The sequence below is a fragment of the Phasianus colchicus genome, chromosome 18 (genome assembly GCF_987193195.1).
Source record: "Phasianus colchicus chromosome 18, bPhaCol1.hap1.1, whole genome shotgun sequence".
NCBI lineage: Eukaryota > Metazoa > Chordata > Aves > Galliformes > Phasianidae > Phasianus > Phasianus colchicus.
Genome location: NC_143453.1, coordinates 12,454,055 through 12,473,445, shown reverse-complemented (window position 1 = coordinate 12,473,445; position 19,391 = coordinate 12,454,055). Strand labels below are relative to the sequence as shown.

Here is a 19,391-nt window from a genome sequence, read left to right as displayed (position 1 = left end):
GGTCAAACTGTATTCATGTAAAGAAAACAAATCCATCCAGACTGAATTTTTTGGATCAAAGTGCTACTACTGCTATGAAACCTTTTTTCTATGTAAAGACATCCTCACAACCACACAACCCTGTGCCAAGGTTAAACTGGTACAAAAGTCAAGTACCACATCATGTCCCACTGCTCGGAAAAGGTGTGCAAAAAGTAAAGCTCAACTGTTCTTTAATCATCTCTAGATTTGTCTTTACAACGCCAGGGATGTAACATCACCTCTAATCCAACCTGCCCACAACAGCACCGCTTATACAAAGCACACAGAGTCATGGCAGCTGTTTTCCACCACATGACAATGCTTCACAGGTAAATACTGGAAAGCAAGAATTTTCAGCACTGAATTCCCACACCTGCTAATTAGCAACAACTGGTTTGCGGTTCTCACCACTGCACTGAAATGCTGTGTGCTCATGGCTGAGCTTGCAGAGAAACAGTACTCAAGATAAAAAGGAAAGCATGCAAACACAGAACACAGCACAGCAGATGTATGTGACAACAGACACTCCTCAGAAGTCAGAGCGAGTGCTAAAGGCTTCGCTGCAAAAAGAAACTGGCTGTGTTCTGAACTGAGCTGCAGGTTCCAGAAAGGTGAGGAGCATGCAGACAGCAGATCTGCTCTCCTCTGTGTTAGATTCTAATGCTTAAAACTGCAGCTGTGAACCAAAACCAGGCTGTTTGAAACGAGAAGCTGGTGTCCATCCCAGCGTGTGCACAAACGTCACTTCGTCTGCAAAACCGCCGTAATCGACTGAGAACTGATAACTGACAACTGCTAACAGCACATGTGAATAAACCAGCTCTACCAGACCGGTACCAAAACCAGACTGCCCGACCACGGGATGCTGTTACAGTGACAAGCCTGCCTGCGGATCAATTAAAACGTTACAGAAATCATTAAAAACAGGATAAAATACTTTAAAAAAAAAAAAAAAGTCAGTGCTTTATTTAAAACGTACTGATACGGATAACAGCAGGAACCCGCGCTCCCGGCCGCAGGGCTCACACAGCTCACACAGCTCGCGCTGCAGCCCGGGCGCACGCCTCGCCCCGCACACGGCGCCCGGCCGGGCTGCAGGGAAACCGAAAGGCGGACAAACAGCGGCCGAAGGAGCACCGAGTCACCCCGACTCCGACCTCTCACGGCCTTTATTTTTTCCCAGAGCGCAACCAATCAGCGCGCCCTTTTCTTTTACCTTATTTATTTCAAAATGAAGTTGTTGGATCTGGACACGAGCCGATTTTCTACCGGAAAGCGGCACGCGAAGGAGCCGCACGGAACGCGCCCGTCATTTCAACGGCCGCCGCTCCGAGCCGCGCGGCCGCCAGGGGGCGCAGTGCGGCCATTCGGGGCCCGGCTGCGGCGCGGCGGGGCGAGCGGAGCTCCGCGCCCTCGGCCGTTCGCAGCGCTCCGTGCCGGCACGCGGACGCCGCTGCGGCGGAGCGTTTCCTCAGCGGGCGGCCCGGACCGAAAGCCGGGGTTCGGCCCCGTGCCCCACCTGGGGCCGCGCGGGTTTTACGTGAGCTCGTTCGTTACCGCTTCCTTTTAAATGCCCTAAAAAGACGCGCTTCTGGCGGCCACGAAAGCACCGGGCGGGCGGCCACCGCGCGAGGCGGCCGCCGTTCCACGCGGAGCGACGCACGCCGCCCCGCCGTTGCCACGGCGACGCCCCGCGCAGGCGCACTCCGCCTCCCCCAGCCGACGCTTCCCGCCCGCCCCGCCGCCGCCTCCTCCGCGCGCCGCCGCCCTCCCCCCGCCGTCCCTCACCGAGCGTCGCTCCGCCTCGGGGTGGGGGGCTGGGAAGCGAAACGGCGCCGATTCGGCGCTCCCCGCCGTACCCTGCGCTGCTCCCGGGGACCGGGCACGCGCGGAGCGCCGCGCGGCAGCGGGCCGGACCCACGTGATGCCCGCGGGCCGCTCTTGGCACCGGGCGGGGATGGCGGTGCGGTGCGCATGCGCCGAGCGGAGCGCGATGAAGGGCCGCGGAGCGGCTGGGCGCTGCGGGTCGCGGTTGGGCCGCGCGTGTTCCGTTTGCTCGGAGGCGTTCGTCAGATTGGGTACCGTTAGTAGCGCTCCGCGGCCTCCTGAGCGTGCGGCGCCCCTTTCAGGACACCGATCTTTCAGGGCAAGGTGGGGCGGTTACCAGAATTCAGGAAGGTCGGAATGGAATTAATTGAACTCGAATTAACGCCAGATGAAATGTGCCGCTGTCACTGAAAGTCACGTCGCGCTGCGGGATCTTACACCCTGCCGCCCCTCTCAGAGCTCTCAGAAGCACAATCTCTGTTCCAAGCAGCAGCACTGCACTGCCAGTACCACCAGTACCGCCAGTACTGCCATACCAACCACCAGTACCACCAGTACCACCAGTACCAGCAGTACCACCAGTACCAGCAGTACCACCAGTACCACCATACCAACCACCAGTACCACCAGTACCAGCCGTGCCGCAGGGCCCACACACCACGTGCTGCACAGCCACCCCTGCTCGCAGGTCCCCCTCCTTCCCGTCCTCCATCCCTCCAAGGGATCACCCTCTTCTTGGTGGGCAGGAGGAAGGAGCCAAATCTCCAGTTCAGTAAAGCTTTCAACCTCCTGTCTTCAAAACAAACGCTGCATTGTGGACACCAAGCTCCTTAGGTAAAGCCTTAGGTTTCAAATCCAAAAGATACACCGTGTCCCTTTAATAATTTCATAGTGGAAACCCTTTATTTGCCCATTCCTATGGTGTCATGGAGGTTTTCAATGATTCTGGTTTAGGTTTCGGGATTAGGTGAAACCAGAGTGCCTTAAACCTCTTTAGAGGTTTGGGATTAGGTCTGCAGCCGGCCTACTATAGCCTTTCTGTGCAAGCCTAAATTAAATGGCAAGAATATTTGTTGTGCACCGATTCACAGGTGTTTGGCAAAATACCAGAAAACATAAAGGAACCACTGGAAGAATCATGAAGGCAAAGCCATGGAAACATGAGTATTAGCTAAGTACTGCAGTATCACTTGCAACTGGGGGGTATTTCAGGCTGCTTCTAAGTGAATTTAAGGGTGGATATAATTTTTATGTGTGTCCCTCACATGAATGTGAGTAAATTGAAGATCTGTCATGCAAATGGATCAAGGGCTTTTATTTGAGTATCACATTCTGGTACTCGCTGCCTTTTTTATAGCAAATGTATATTAAAGTTCATCAAACAGCTGATAGCACTGAAGCTCTATTGTTTTATTGTACACATAAATTCTACTTCTCTGAGGCATGCATTGCCCTGACAGCATATGTTAGGTCATGAGGAGAGAAGCACAACAGATTTATGTCTGTTATTAAAACCCCACCCTGTCTGGGTCAGAAGGCAGAGACATTTACCTCACTGATGACCATGGACTAATTGGAGGAGATAGTTTCGTTGTGTAGGCTGTCTACTGTGAAGCCTTTCAGCAGCTTTACAATAAATATCGCTAAGGATATTTCTCCATGCTCAGCCCCACGCTAGCAAAGCCTGACTGACTGGCCATACCCCAACACACAGGCTGAGGTGAGCAGATTCCATCAAGTGGGATGGAGAGCAGCTCAGCACTACAGTGTCAGGATCTCTGCAAAATGCGGCAGCTGGTTTAGTTGTTTGGTTTAGTTATTTGTAGGGAAAGCTGCATTTCAGATGCTTGGTTCTGTGATGCCCTGGTATCCAGAGGAGCAGGATAAATAGTTACAGTGAGGCAATGCACAGAGCCCAGTGGGTTGGCTCCTACAGCTGTCCAAAATTAGTTAATCCTTGAGCATAGCTACCTCCTCACATTACTAATTTATTTCACTTGTGATGTGCCTGCCAGCCCCCTCCAAAGAACTGTATTTTGAATGCATTTCTCTCCCCAAATAACTGTTTTTTAATTGCAACTTGCCTGTATTTAGAAAGTCAACTACATCTCAGAACTTCAGGGTTTCTCTGGTGTGCTTTTTTTATGTGCCAACAGTCAGTTCTCTTGAAGGCAGTGTTTCTGGATTCCTATGGCAAATCTGATTAACAATACACACAGCCAGATTGTGTCTTCTCAAGGCTGCTTGCAAAATCAAAACAGAAATAGTTAATTTTCAAAAGAATATCTCCACTCTAATCAAATGAACTGTAAAAGTAGGAGGGAGGCAAACTGGAAGGATTTAATAATCTTAGAACCTGTATAAAACATTATTTACAGCTTAAGATCTACATGAGGCTTGAGCTTTTAATATAAGTTCTTCCCATTCTTAATAGTGCATGTAAGGGAGAACAAGAGAGAAATGTTACCAGTCAAGGACAAAACCATAAAAGAGCAAGCAGCAGGAGAATGAAATGAAAGTACTAGGGACGAAGGGAGGCTGAGTGGGAGTTCATCTTCATACATGATTGATCCATACTTAAAAAGAGAAAAGACACTATTCTCATCCTTAAATGAAATGGCAGCCAGGATTCTCATATTTCTCACACCCCTGAACCTCACTCACATCCCCGAACCTCTAGGCAGGAAATGGAGGTGCAAACTCCCCCCCACTGAAAGGGCAAGTCCAAGATCACCTCATGAGACTGAATGTGTACAAGTCTATGGGGCCAGAAGACACACATCCCAGGGACCTAGGGGACCTGGCTGATATAGGTGTCAAGGCACTCTCCATCATATCTGAAAAGTCATGGCTGTCACATGAAGTCCCTGGGGTCTGGAAAAAGGGAAACATCACTGCCATTTACAAGGATGGACAAAGGAAGACATGGGGAACTACAGGCCAGTGAGCCTCACCTCTGTGCATGGGAAGATCATGGAACAGATCCTCCTGGAAGACATGTCAAGGCACATGAGGGAGAGCAATCACACATGGAACAGACCTGCCCTGACTTCTGGCGTCCAAAAGAGCAGACCAGCCAGGTCTCAAAGGCTTCAGGACAGCAAATGACATCTCACCTTAAGCAGGAAGCTCATTCCCTTACACAACTAGTGAGAAAAAACAGACTCTTAACTACATGGGAACATCCCTTCCACCTTTGTTTCTGACTCCACTGTTTCCTAGTGTAGCACACTTGCACAGCAAGCTTTGAAATTCAGAGGTGCCACCCCACAGAAGTGATAATGGAACAGGAACAAATGGGGAACAGTGTGGCATTCACATTTTCATATGATTTTCAGGGGCCTTGTCTATATCTCAGGGAAATTTCTAGTCACCTTTTTGAGCCCTTTAAAGAAAAAAAAAAAAAAAGAAAAAGAAAAGAAAAGAAAAGAAAAGAAAAGAAAAGAAAAGAAAAGAAAAGAAAAGAAAAGAAAAGAAAAGAAAAGAAAAGAAAAATAAGAAAGAATGAGAAAGAAAAGCCACTGTGCTCCTCAAATACATCACCGGAAAACGATCCTGAGGCATCAGCTGTACAACCAGCCCACCAGACCTGCCCCTGTAGAAACCCCCTCAGGCAGAGAGTCTGGATGAGAAAGAGAGACATTCTGAATGCAAAATCCAGACCCTCTGAAACTAGGCAGAAAAGAGGGCCACAGGCCAAGCTTACATCTTTGCAGAAACTCATATTTTTGTTAAACCTGAACAGACCCTTGATCCAAACATCTCTTCTGGGGGATTCCAAGCTAGGGTGAAAGCACAACAGTTTCAGCCTAGCTTGAAACATAGCCTCACATCTTTGATTTCTGAGGACAGATCAGTTTTCTTTGGGATGGGGCACAGACAACAACAGATACCTCATGTCTAGTTCAGAGCAAAAGGCTTAAGTGGATGGACGGACAGACAGACTCACACCGCCAGCAGCGTGTGATGGGATTTCATGCGACAAAATCAAACTCTGCCTCACCTCCTGAGCTTATCCTTTAAAGACCAATCCTGTGCTCACAGCTGGAGTTTATATGAGTCCTGCCTTATTAATTAAGTGTAGCCAGTGCCTTTATCCCCTGAATTCCAACAGAAGCAATTAGAAAGCAGATACTTCACACATAGCAGCTGGTCTGTTTAACACCCTCCCCAAGTTATTTGCTCCCATCCCCCAGCCAACTCAGCTCGTCCTTTTTCCTCCTTTCACCTAATGGAGAAGGAGGGTAAAGTCAAGGTGGCAAACACAGGGGCAGTAGATAACCATTTTCTTATTAAAAATTATCTAGTGTAACACTGAAAATAGAGGGGTGTTGCTGAAGGCATGTTTCTGGGCAAGGAACTGTAACATTCACCTAGCAGATGGGAAAAAGCCTTGGCTGTCTATTGTGTCCTCCTTAAACGGGGATCTGTATCAAAGTAGCAGCATATTTTCTTCACCACGGGCTGTGGATGTCATTAGCACAAGTCTTGTTTCTATTTAATGCCAGAGTTAAGAGTCACATAAAATAGGCACAGGTGAGGGCACAAGGCCCATTAAGTTGTGCAACGTGACTCTCTGGGAATGTTTTGAATGTTCATGTATTTATGCTTAGGAAAGTCAGTCCCATAGTTTCTCCTCCCTATTTCCCAGTCTAAATACTGCCTCAATGATGCCATTAGACCTGTAAAAAACCCACTCGGTGTCTGATATTTTCCATCACTCTCAGGGAAGATCCAGTTACCAGAAGGGCAGTCCTGCCCTTATCCGTGTTACATGCAACACTGGGAGATGCTGTGGACAAAAAGTTAAAGCCATAACAAAGTAACAGTTACAAAGTGAAATTTGCTCTTAGCAGACAGTATTACATGCATGTAGGTACTTTAGAGAACAAGTCTTGATTCAAGGCAGAAAGGCAGGTAGAGCTTTTCTGAGGGAAGTTAAGAGTTCAATTCAAGGCTGCACAACACTTCTGAAGCAGGGAAGTAATGCCATGTATTTCACACACAGGGGTTCTCAGGAATCACAATTCTCTTCCTAGCATGTCTGGAATTTTCTAAATGTGGATTTTATAGACAAAATAGAGATCTTGTCCTAAACAGCATTATCTAGTCATGAAATTGATATGAATAACATGAATAACAAAAGAGTAGACAGCCAAACTGCCCCAGTGCTGTGAGAGTTTTCTGGTAGATGATTTCCCACTTATCAGGCATCATGAGGACATTTTCAGTTAGATTATGGGGAAGATTTAGCTCCAGTTATAAACTTCCTATCTCTTTCCTCAAAGCTCGTTGGAGAGGCTCCTTTTGCTGCCAGCTCCCCGGATGTTTGCCATTTTTTAATCAAATTTTCAGGAATCTTGCACCACTAACATACTCCACAGAAGCATGATGATGCACCTAATACTTATGTTACAGACAGGGAGAACAAGTTAGGAGGGATTAAGTGATCTGCTCAGCTTCCCACACGACAACACAGGTGTGGCTAGAAATCAAAACTCCTCACTTTCAGCCTTTGCTGTTACACTAATCTGCTTTTAAGTTTTCCTGTTAAAAAAATAATTGTCGTTTCAGTAACATGTTTGGTGGTAGCCAGTATGCACGCTCCTAATCAAACAGACCATGGTATTTTAGAAACTCTTAGAGCTAGTTAGTCAGCTGGACTCTTTTCTTCACCTGGATCCTTCCAGTGGGAGAAAAATGAAAGAGAATGGCAGTCCTTTGTACTGCAAAGGCTTCAGCTAACGAAAGCACAAATGGTGTTTCTTATTTTGGCAGTTAGTAGTAAACACTGCTATTAAAACTATAATAAGATCAGTTAATATTGTATGAAATATTAGTGGTGTCTGAGCATAAAATAGTGCCCTCATCTCTTTAGTTAAAATTACAAAATGATTAACAGCCCAATTAAAAACATTTTTGTTTTTGACATGATAAATTATACTTTATCTACCTAGCTGTAGATGTAATTGATTATTTTATCCGTTTGCTGTTGGCTGTCATTAAAAAAGACAGATACCACTGATTTCTGGCTTCTCTCCCACTGAGAGAAAGAACAAATCCTGCTATTAACGACAGACAGCATCATTATGAAAAAATTCCATTTGCCACTAGGCAACATAGCTGGGTTCCAGCAATTATTGTATTAGTCAAGCTGTTGAGAAGTTCCATAAAATTGAGAGAGTTTTTAAGGAGCATTCAACATTATTTGGCAACTTTTGTGATGTAACAATTAAAACCATGCTTCAGGCCCCAAAATGTACAACAGATTGCCAAAATCAGATAAAACCCTAGAGGGCCCCTGACTTGCAAAGAGAAAAAAAAATAAAAAATGTTTACTTTTAGGATCAGACATTTATCAACATTTGGCTTTTGTTTCAGCCAGTGTCAGATAATAACAGCAACAGGTTTTCAGTTGACTTCTAACAGAACTCCAACCAGTTTGATGTCAGACCTCTGAGAGTTAGCTGGGCTGACACCAGCCTCTCTTCAGGAGAAGGAAATCTTATGGGGAGCTGGTGCTACCAACCTTGCTTAGTAGACCAGACATGCGGGAGCACTTAGCAGTCCCTTCTGGAGTGAATCACATCTGTTCTCTAACAGCAAGTATCAGGAAATGACTGGAGAGATGTTCAAGTTATTCTTTCCTTTCCCGTTCGAGGGCTGAGCTAGGCAACATCTCAAATTGTCCTGATTCCAGGGGATTAAGCTGAAGTCTCCTGTCCATATATCCCATTAACCTGGGAGAAAAAAAAAAAAAAAAAAAAAAAAAAAAAAGCACACTTTAAAACTGCTAAGGGAAGTGGCTACCAAACCAAGTTATGGCCAAGTTTACCATCTACCTATTTTGGTATCACGTGGTGTTAAGGAATAATGATTTTTTGTATCAGGCATCTATAGCAGAAGGTGAAGCTGGGTACAAAACACAGACCTGATCTAGCCTAACACAGACTATAAGAATCACTTCAAGAGTAAATATATCTATCTGAAAAGAATTTAGAAGATACTGATCTCCCTTCTTAGAATAGTGAAGTGCCCAAGTCAGGAGGTATCCACATATCAAAAGATTTTGATGGGAGAAGGGCAGTCGAAGGGAGCTGAGATCTGAACATGGGATGAGGACCTAGGATACTTTTTTGCTGCTAGAGGGCAGGTTTTAGCGCTAGCATCCTGCCAGTCTCCACCTGGAACATGCCATACCAAGTAGGACAGATGAAAAGATACAATTGAGCCTGATATAATATGGCCTTTCATCACACTTCTTCTTGGTGAACACAAGCAATTGTTAGGGCCTGCTATTTAATAAAAGGACAAACCTAGAACCCTAAGCAATCAATGGCTTCTACCTGATTTAAGTGGGAACAGCAGCATACAGCATTACAGGCCAATAGCCAGCCTTGGCATATGGGCAGCTCTCAAGTCATGTTGCATTGCCAGGGCAAGAGCTCAGAGTTGGGAGAGAAAGTACAGGAAAGAAAAGTGCCGAGTCCCACTAAGCTCAGGAATCAGCAAATGCTGTACAGTCACATTTTCAAGCACTTTTAAATTCCAGCTTGTGGCTGGCAATTGCTAGGGTGGGATAAGATGTGTAGCTATACAAGTGTAAACCTCTCAATAACTGACCAGCTGCTTTACAGGAAAAATCATGGCCTTCCAGTTTTCTTCAGCAAAGGTAAAGCATGTATTTTGATAGTATTCAATTTTCTTGCTTAATAGAACATTTGAGCTGTCATTTAAGTGAAGCATTTTATGTCAGCTCAAGAACATAGATCAGTACCTGTGAAGTGTGGAAAATAACTTTATTTCTTATTCTTGAATTATATGAGTTAATAGTGCCAAATTTTCAAGATATTAGTTTAGTGCCAGATAAAGGCTTAGGAAGTTTTTTTTTTTTTTTTACGTATATTCTTTATTAGCATTAAAACTTTACTGAAATAATTATGTTACAACATGGATGTGTGAAATACATTTTAAAAAATCATCTGCAAAAAGCAAGGTTTCTAATATTTTTCTCAGTCACTTTGGCTTACACTTCATCTGAGCCACCATTTAGGAAAATACAAACCCCAGCACAGAGGGACAGAAAGGAGAGAGTGGAGCATGTTGATAATACAGCATATTGGGTATTACTGAGAATGATGCATTTGTTGGAAGAAATAAGTTGAAAATTTGGGCATTTTGGATCAAGAGCTATGGAGAAGGCTAAACTCCCTGAATAACTCCTCACAGATTACTCCTGCAGTTCCTCTACAGACTGTTGGAACAAGCCTCTACAATTCAAGCAGTTTCTGTGCCAGCCTGTGCTGTTCAGGTAGTTTGTAGGTGCTTGCATCTTCTCCAGTTGTGCCAGCTGGCTGCTGCTGCTGTTCAGAAGGATGCCAGATGGTTAATGCTTTAACCAGCCTGGTTTCCAAGTGACCCATTTTTATAAGCTGCCACTTTAATTAAAACAAAACGTACAAGAAAAAGAAATTTATCACCTGCAACACATACCGCTGGATGTCTCTCTGTCAGCGGGTGTACAGACTTCTCTTCCACATCACAAGTATCCAGAGGAAAAAAAGAATCAGTCCATCTGCTAAAGCTGTTAGGCCCTTTGAGCTGCAATGTACCAATTCCAGTTTACAGGATCCAGTGCCCTCTACTGAATAGAACAAAAAAAAGCATTAATGTTTCCCAGGCTCTGCAAAGTTACTGTTAAGGTACAGCAGTATCAGACTGGAATGGCTGGCAGTCTGTGTGCCGTGCACGCAAACACATGCACCCACCGGCCCATCTGCCAACAGCGTTTCCAGGTTATTGCAAAACAACACATGGAAAGTATCGAGGAACTTGCAATGGCTACGGAGCTGTCATAAGAGTAACATTTCACTTTCTGGAGGGGGAAATGCATGTGGACATATGGTAGTCGTGAAAGGAGCTGGACAAGTAACCTTGGCAGGCTGAAATCGAACAGAAACGTTGCTGCTTTGCCTTGATCTTTATTTACAATAAACGCCTCGGCTTCAGCTCAGCGTTTTATCTGGGAGCAGCCGCCAGCATTTCTGTGTTCGTGTTCCGTCTCATTGCTGCTCTGACATATTTACACGCAGGCCGCAGCCCGGGCAGCTGTGAGTAAGAGGCCGTATATCAAGAGAGGAAAAGGGGATGCAAAGATGAATTTTATGAAATATTTTCCATTTTTCTTTGACTTGGTTGCGCATTTTGCTATGGCCCATTGGGCACTCACTCAGCACTTGGACACTTTGCTCCATGAAGTCTCGCCTACGTTCCTAGCTGTGTCTACGTGCCAAGCCCAGCACAGTACCTGAGACAGCCTACAGGGAGAAGATTTACTAAAAGAATAAGGTGAGTAGGAGGGAAATTTCCTGCCCTTCAGTGGCATGTGCTGCAGAAGAGAACCATATCTTGAAAGTCACCAAACAGTCTTGTCTGATTCCCACATGACACAGACTGTTGCATTTTACTTCTGACTGCCAAAACGATAGAAATTATTTATACTAATTTGTGAAAAAAAACCACAATGACATCAGTTTGCAATTTAGGAAGGTGATATCATCTCTAACTTCTTTGGGCAACAGAAAGAGTTAATTCCTTTCTGTGGTGACTAATCCTCTCTTTTTTTCCCTGTCACTGACTATTATTTTAGGTGTGCTGACACCGATTAAAAAGACAAGGTTCAGACACAATATTAATGATATTGTACGTGCAATAACATTAGAAAACAAACACAGATGCACCTGAGGAACCTGAAGGCATCTTCTGGCCTTTCTAGGCAGACAGCACAGAGTGGCTTCCAGCATTTTCACATGGAAAAACATTACCTAGCACTACACAGTTTACTTTGAGTGACCCTCTTGACTTTCAAACAATGAGAAGTCCAGACCATTGTAAAGCTGAAAACTTGTTTTGGAAGAAGAGGCCATTGTTCAACTAGTAGAAGATGAGAAAAATTAAAAGGGATCCAGAACAACAATTGGAAAAAAAAACTGGACATTTGAATGGAATATCTACTGGTGTCTGTTCTCCAGCACTGACAACCTAACAAAGGGTGTGAGAGATTTTTCCCCTTACTTTTTGCGGTGTGAAGATGGGAAGAGAGCACAATTTGTTTATTTGCCTTAAAGCATTAAAAAGTCACTGCATATACTTATGCAAGGCTCAGGACTGGGATGCAAGAACTACACACTCCCTTGACAGCCTATGTGAGATTCAAAACAGCATGTGAAAGTGCTTATTTCCCTGAGATGTCTGTTAGGGAGGTCTGGAGACAGAAGCATAATTCCAATTGTATCTCCTTGATACAGTCTGAAAGCCAGGTAGGCCCAGCCAGTCAGTGGTAGATAATACAGTCGTAGATGCATACAAAGTCTTGGTACAACAAGTCCCATTTCAAAGACTTGTTATGTTTGGGGCAGATGTCCCATCCCAAGTGCCTTAGTACAGGCAGAATACACCAGATGTCCTGCTGCTGCCAAATCACAGATTTTTCTCTACAACTGTGCATGCTTCAGTGAAGCTGAATCAAGTCATTCTCACCTTGGATAAAGGGCCAGGAGGTCCCAGAGCCATTTAGGGAAACACCCATCAATACTGCTGAAGAACCTTCTCGAGAACCCTGGAATGCTTTTCTGTGAACAGTTTTGTTAGCTGAAGTTACAGTGAAAAGGAGCAATGGGGGTTCTCCAGCATATCCAGAGTTGAACAGGAGGAGCCTGGCAGGATTTAAAACAGCCCCAGTTTCAGTAGATACTTGTACCACCGTCTGCCATTAACACATGGTCACTACTTCAAGCTAAGATGTGGGGATCATTTAGTGACTCACCCAAGATCACACAGATGGTGTTTGCATCAAGAATTTGACCCACCAAGCCATCTGACACCTCAGGACTGTTCACTGAGGATTAGATTGCGTTTAGGAGACCATTTTTATATATGAATGTAGGATTTGGAGCCATGAAGGAATGGTAAATTAAATAGTGAGGAATGTCACATCTCTGTTCAAAGCAGGCTAACATTTCATGTAAGTAATTACACACTTCAGACAGTTGCAGTCATCTTCTGCACAAATAATTTAAGCTTACTTGGTCTGTTTCATTCTGATTTAAATTTTTATTGGAAATATAAATACCTATGTCGGTCACCAAACTAAACCAAACAAACATATCAAGTAGGGTCTATTATAGACTAATATGGAAACAAATAATCTGCAAGTCTGGTTTTATTTATAAGCTTATTTGAGTTTTTACCCTAGGCTCATATTAATCGGGTTTGTGGTTTCCACATCTGTACTGCTGATGCCCAGTGCAGACTGCATGCCAAGTCAGACCTGGGCATCCTCCAAGCTCTAAATAGAAAACATATGCTTCAACTCCAGCCACCTCAAGACAAGCAGGGCAAGTAACCTACCAAATAACCACAGCGGGTGCAGCAGGCAGAGCAAAACTCTGGGGAACTTTCAGAGGTGCCTGTTTGAAAGCTTCTTGCTTCTGACTTGCTCCAGGGGCAGCCAGACTGCCGCCTGTATTATATTTGCTCTCTCTGATGATCGAGAGATAGCAGTTCCCTTTGTAGCCTCCCTTTCCTCTAGCTGCAGCTAGAAATTCACAGACTGGACCAGTTAGTTCCCAGTGTCAACTAGTAATACATATTCTAGAGGAAGATGGAAGAACTCTTGCATATGATGGCAGCGCAGTATGAATTCTTTCCAGAACCCTTGATTATTTTTAATATTTATAAAAAGCATTCTGAACATTCATGAGAGCCATAAATATATGTATAAAAAATGCCCAGTGCCCCTTGTCAAGCCAAAATGGATCCAGCTGTTCTGTGGTGCTGGTCTCTGACTGCAGAGAATCCCCGTATTAATGAAAGATGTATAAAGGGAATCCCAAACTAGAAATATGATCTCAGCTAAAGACTGTTTAAAGCAACTATTAGAGAGTATTTCAGGGAAGGACATGAATACAAAGCTGATTCTCAATACAGCCAAGATCCAGTCACATGAACCCATCTCCGTAAGGAAATCTGTACTGCATCTGTACACCTGCAGATGCTTTTTAGGACAAGATGCTTCCAGACACACTTTGTTTTGTTCTGGTACAACATCTTCCAAGTTCTGTGCCAGTAAAATTACGTCACTGCAGACTCGACCCTAGAGTCGGTCAGAAACACAGCACAGTATGAACACCAGGCCTGCTCCCTTCTGGGGCAGATGAGGAAGGCCAGTACATGAGCTATAGCAAATGACATGTGAGCACTGGGGGGGGGGGGGGGGGGAAGGAAGTAGTATTACTGGTGTAAATACTAGAAAATTGGCAAAGGCAGTCAGTTTCTGTCCCTATATAACTTACGATGATCATTCAGCAGCTTCTGCCACCTGTACCAATCATTATTTTCCTGACAGTTTCAACAAAAGTGGCGCACAGCAGTGCCATACATTTTTTAAAGTTACATCTGTGCATGCTGTTCATTCAGAAATACTGTGATTCGTATTAAGAATGCAGAGCAGGGAAAGGGAGGAGATGTAAGGAGTGAGAAAAAATTGACACAACCTCAGTGCCCCAGTCATGTTGAAGGGAATCGCTCTGTCATCCATCATTCTCTTTCTCAGAGGACTGCTTTGCCCAACGTGGCTGATTCTCTAGTGCTCAGGCAGAGGTAATTGTTATGAAATTGAGATAGCAAAAGAGCAGTGTCTGATAGCAGAAGGGCAGATCTGTCATCAGCACAGAAGGCAGTCTTTCCTTGCGGCAGTAGCTAAAGAAAAGAAGATGCAATTAACAATTAGCTTTGGTAAGAGAAGACAAAACCTTTAAAACAGATTCTGCTGCAGGAAATCAAGCCATAGACTTAGGAATTAATGGTTCAAAGTCTTGATTCTTGCCTTACTAGATATAATATAAGATGAAAGAGAGAGGGAATTTCTTTTGCCATTTATTCTGGCTAGCTAAGAACCAAGGTTTAGCTATGGAAAAAGGCCAATATTACAACAGTTACAGGAAATGAGAATAGCTTTGCAGCATTTCCAAGCAAATCCAGCACACCTTCAGCTTATATTTTGAGTACAAAGTTCAGGCTTCTCACCTCAGAAAACAAAATGGAAGTGTTTGGAAGGGCCTTCTGCCCATTCACAGCTCTCTAGCTTCTTAAGTTAGAATCAAATTCAAGTTAGAATCAAATTTACAAAGAGCTCTTGGTACATCAAGCAGACTTTGCTTTCATACATTTGACCTTTGAACTGCATACTCCTTCTTCCAAGCTTGGTTAATGGATCTGGAAAAATAGATAAAAATTAAGATTAGAAAGATCATGCCAGTAGTGCTGTTTATAAACATAACCTGAAGGTTTACCTACATTGCTTGCTTCTAAACGACTTGCTTAAATACTGCTGTGTGTGCAGCCCTGGCAACAACCCAGCTACGAAGCTGTGTCCCCACACAGTGAGTCCAAACTCTGCTCTTTGTTGTAGCTGAGCAAACTAGGTGGAATCTCACTGGTCTCCAAAAGCTGAAGAGAACACACTGGAACTACACTCTTTGGCACAGCCTCTGCTCTGATGCATAACACCTGGGTCGGACAACACAGTTGCCACCTAAGTCAGCTGCAGCATGACTCCGCTTGTTGATGCAGAGAAGCTCCTGTAGATGCTTTACACCTGGGCTGAAGTCTTTGGGACTGATCCTGCACAGAACTACATGGGTCGAGATGCAAGAATTCAGTACAGACTCATCTGAAAAAATGCTTTTTGAAAAAGCTGTTGAACAGTGACAGTACTAGGGCAAAGATGAAGACAATCACTGCTCTGAATGCTATTTTTCCTACTGTATCAGGCTTTGTAGAGTTTGGTAGAATTCAATAAAGAAATGTAACATGCTTTCACATAATGTTGCCAGTCAGTATCACGATTTCTGCTCTACAGGGAGGGGCAATTGCTAAGGAAAAAGCATAATTCATAAGGCAGTTCCTAGGTATAGGTTATATGCAAATTGTCAAGTGCTGCCTCAGAAGGATGGACTGGAATATCATCTCAGAAATTTTGCTTAATAACTTAATCTGTTGGGCTTCATTTCCAACAAGAACTAGATCCATGTAATTCAGATTAGTAATTCAGATTCTATCTTCATAAACCCAGTCCTAAAAAAAAAAATAAAATAGTTCATTTTAAAAATTAAATATTCAGAAAAAAAAATTATTATTTTGGGGTAGTATTCATAAACAAACGTATATCTAACTAATCTGTGTGTGTTGCCCACTTGTCAGATGCAGGTTGGGCACAATTCAGTCTGCATCAGTAGCAATAGCTGCAGATCCTTCTGGAATGAATAATTATAACAAATCTCATGAAATGTTTCTGGTGGGGCCACACTGGAGATGTGCAAGGAGTACTATCAACTAATTTGTGCACCAGAAGTAGTGCTTCTATGCAAATAAAAGGCAGGTATACTCCTCTCCATATGACATATAGTGTGTGGATTAACTGAGACTCTCAAATGACATTAAAGAACTACCTTGTTCTGTGATTTCATGGTCCACAGGTGCAGGAGAACAAATCCAGCACAGCCTATAGACTTAGATAAACAACCTTGTACAGCACTGCCAGCTATTCTTTTCCTCCCCTTCCTGACTACTTTGGTTCTTCATATTTTCCACATCTAAACTTTTTTTTTTTTTTTACCTTTGTCCGCAGCACACTATGTTGCTTGTGCTTGTAATGATTAATTTCACAGCTCACACCTAATTTGACCCTAATAACTTTGACTGCAAAGAAGTAAAATGGACAACTGGTTGCTGATCCAGACAACCCCACGAACACAATAAAGGCAGAGCTGTTTATCAACAGGGAGATGCCCATTACTATTTTTACAGGCAGAATGCTGGAGCTCCCTTATCAAGCAGAGAGAGTAAGTATGTACTCCAGGCACGCAGAGGGGAGGCAGATTGCTTTCAGCCTGCAAGGCCACACAATATGGGAAGTGGTCGCTTGAAAGAGGAGTGGGAAGAATGACAGATGTTTTGTGCCTGTGCGTTTTTTTAGAGGACACTGGGTCCCTGCCATGGGAACAGGGTGGACAGTAAAGGCAGTGGACTAGATGTGAAGAGTGACAAAGCAAGTCAGCCATGGACAGCCTGTGGGAGGCCAGAGGAAATGCACCATTAGTCAAAGTTGGAGGAAAAATAAAATGCGATGACAACTGGGCCATTCATGTACTTCCCCTTCAAGGACTGACCAGACCCTTCATGACTCAAAAGACTCAAGTATCAGCTTCTTTTTCTCTTCATCCAGGCTAATGCGCACCAGCACATTCTGAGAAACTCCCTCATCACTTTTATTAATTCTTATCTTGTTGTTCTTGGCTACACTTCACTGAAGTACAGTGAGGGAGAGTGCTTCAATCAGTAATGCAGATCCAAGCAAGCACCTCTTCCGTTGTTCTTACATATCAACTCGATGGCTTAAAGCAAATGTGCATCCAACTTATGAAGTTGAGAAATATTTGGACTCCCAAAACTAGAAAGCAGGGCAGTGAGGTGGCCTCACAAGGATGTTTAAGCCCCAAACACAATCTTATGACAGTCCAAGGTAGTTTTTGTGCTTTGACAATTTGCTACTTTATGTAAAAAGAGCAAGACCTTAGAGTTCTGAGTAACCACAGTGACAGTGAAGACAGCCTTGCATTTCACAAGCAAATTTCATCTGATACGCCATTCCATCACTGTCACACAAATCCTGAGGCACACTTGTCACCAACCATGAATCTGATGTGTTTTGTCATTAAGGAAAGGTGGTGCCCTTAAAAAAGCCCCACATAAACACTCACAAATAGCTGATCTCTTATTCTTCAGTAGAGATTATGCCGCAGCTAAGGAGAAACCTTATTCAGAACTGCCTTCAGTGATGCCGTGGCATTTCCAGATTTGGAAAGTAGAAGAGAGTTAAATGAAAAGGCACGCAGAAAATCCTGAAATGCTCCTTCAAGAATAATAAATACCCTGGACTCTTACCCCACCTAAAGGGAATTCACTCATTAACACTTAAACAGGCCAGAACGTAACTAAGTAAAATAGAATGAAGTTAATACAGAAAAGCAGACGTGAAAAAATTTGAGAGGAACCCAATTAAAACTCCAATTAAGGACAGGGTCAAAATCTTGACCAAAAACTTGATGGTATCCCAGGCAGATGCAGAACGAACAAGACCAGGAATCAATGCAAGCAAACTGTCAAGAAAATTCTCCTTATTCTTTCTGCATTTGAAATATTCCTATTTTATAAATTCTGTGAGAACCAAGAGGGAAAAATCAAAACGTCCCTCATGATTTAATTAGATCCCAGTCTGATGTAAATTAAATAAATGCTTTGAGAATCTGAGAACCAATTCGTAAGACTCCAAACAGCCTGTGTTCTTTAAATTGCCTATGGTTAATCATCTCTGCTTTCTACATTACTGCAATCTGGAATCATTCACCTAAGTTAGCCATATTTAACAGTGCTAGCAGTGTATGAGGGCCCTGCTGCCCACACTGCTATGCTTACCAACATCTTCCCAATTATTTAGGAGTCTTTTCAGTAGAACATTCATCGATTCCATTTCTCTGAGAAAAATGCCTGGGTTTTCTGACGTTTTCAGCTGTGTTTGTACAACTTGTCTTCATGTGAAAATTAATGCACTTCCTCTTCACCCTCTGAGACAAAGAAAGATTATTGGGATTTAATAAAAATGTCAAAGCTCAATCTTTTGTCCCCATTTAACAAAAGCATTTAAAGATAGATTTCTCTGCATCATTAATTGTGTTAGAAACTTCAAGGAATGATACAATTTAAGATAGCTCAAACCCCTGCATAAAGCTAAAAAGTGCTAGACAATCTGCTGCTCTGACACTATCCAAATAAAATCTTGTTTGTTTGCATCCAACTCTGGTTCTGTTTCGATAGATGTACACAGTTTAATAATAAATTTGAGCCTTGTCTCACAGGGACATTGCAAAAAAAGAAAAGTATTTATGTATTTTCATGCTTCTTTTTTCCCCCCTCTAAGTTTAAAGCCTAAAAGCTGTATTTTTTTCTATTGTTGTCTTCCCCTTGTTATCTTAGAAAATGTTAGCTACGTATTTCCTTACGTTTCTAGAGTTATGCAATATTTTACGAGACATAGGTTGAGCAGGTATCCATTGTCCTTTTTAGATTTGTTATCATCTATCCAGTTCAAACTCCTAACACAGCCTTGGGAAAAAGAAGTCCCCTTGCGAAAGATTTAAGAAGAATCTTGCTGTTCTTCTATTTTCTGCCAAAACAAGGAAGAACAAGCCCGATTCCCACCTTGCTTTATGGTAAGGCTAAGAAGGATAGGAAACTATCCCACAACAGTCCTTCTGGTCTTCATGTTCTCTGAAAGAAAATGGGGGAAGAGGCACAAAAACAGTAAGTACGTTTACAGTTCATCTTTTGCAGAGCATTGAGGGTTTCCCTGAATTAATGCATTAATACATCAGATATACTTGATCACAAAATGCTGAGATTTTTGCCTGCAAAAAATTTCCCCC

General features: G+C 43.4%; 1 protein-coding gene and 1 long non-coding RNA gene across 10 annotated transcripts in view; both read right to left on the bottom strand.

Annotated features, from left to right (window-relative positions):
- Window positions 1-3,224, bottom strand: part of GNB1L (G protein subunit beta 1 like) — a 37,480-nt gene extending 34,256 nt beyond the window's left edge. For 2 of the 9 annotated variants that reach the window (XR_004166838.2, XM_090120932.1), the window contains exon 1: window positions 1,810-3,220. Coding sequence is in view for 4 of the 9 variants with exons in the window: in XM_090120932.1 (XP_089977058.1) it covers window positions 1,810-1,997 (188 nt within the window). In the remaining 5 variants the exon portion in view is untranslated. Of the gene's footprint in view, window positions 1-1,237; window positions 1,679-1,809 lie in introns of those variants that run through there. The other 7 variants (XM_090120930.1, XM_090120934.1, XM_090120929.1 and 4 more) reach the window with 6 other exon arrangements.
- Window positions 3,225-5,282: 2,058 nt separating this feature from the next.
- Window positions 5,283-19,238, bottom strand: LOC149915552 (uncharacterized). Its single transcript, XR_016458738.1, has 5 exons — window positions 19,168-19,238; window positions 18,385-18,533; window positions 14,935-15,123; window positions 10,342-14,607; window positions 5,283-8,588 (listed from the first exon to the last, which is right to left on the bottom strand). It is a non-coding gene; the product is annotated as an uncharacterized LOC149915552 (long non-coding RNA).
- Between the last annotated feature and the right edge of the window lie 153 nt (window positions 19,239-19,391).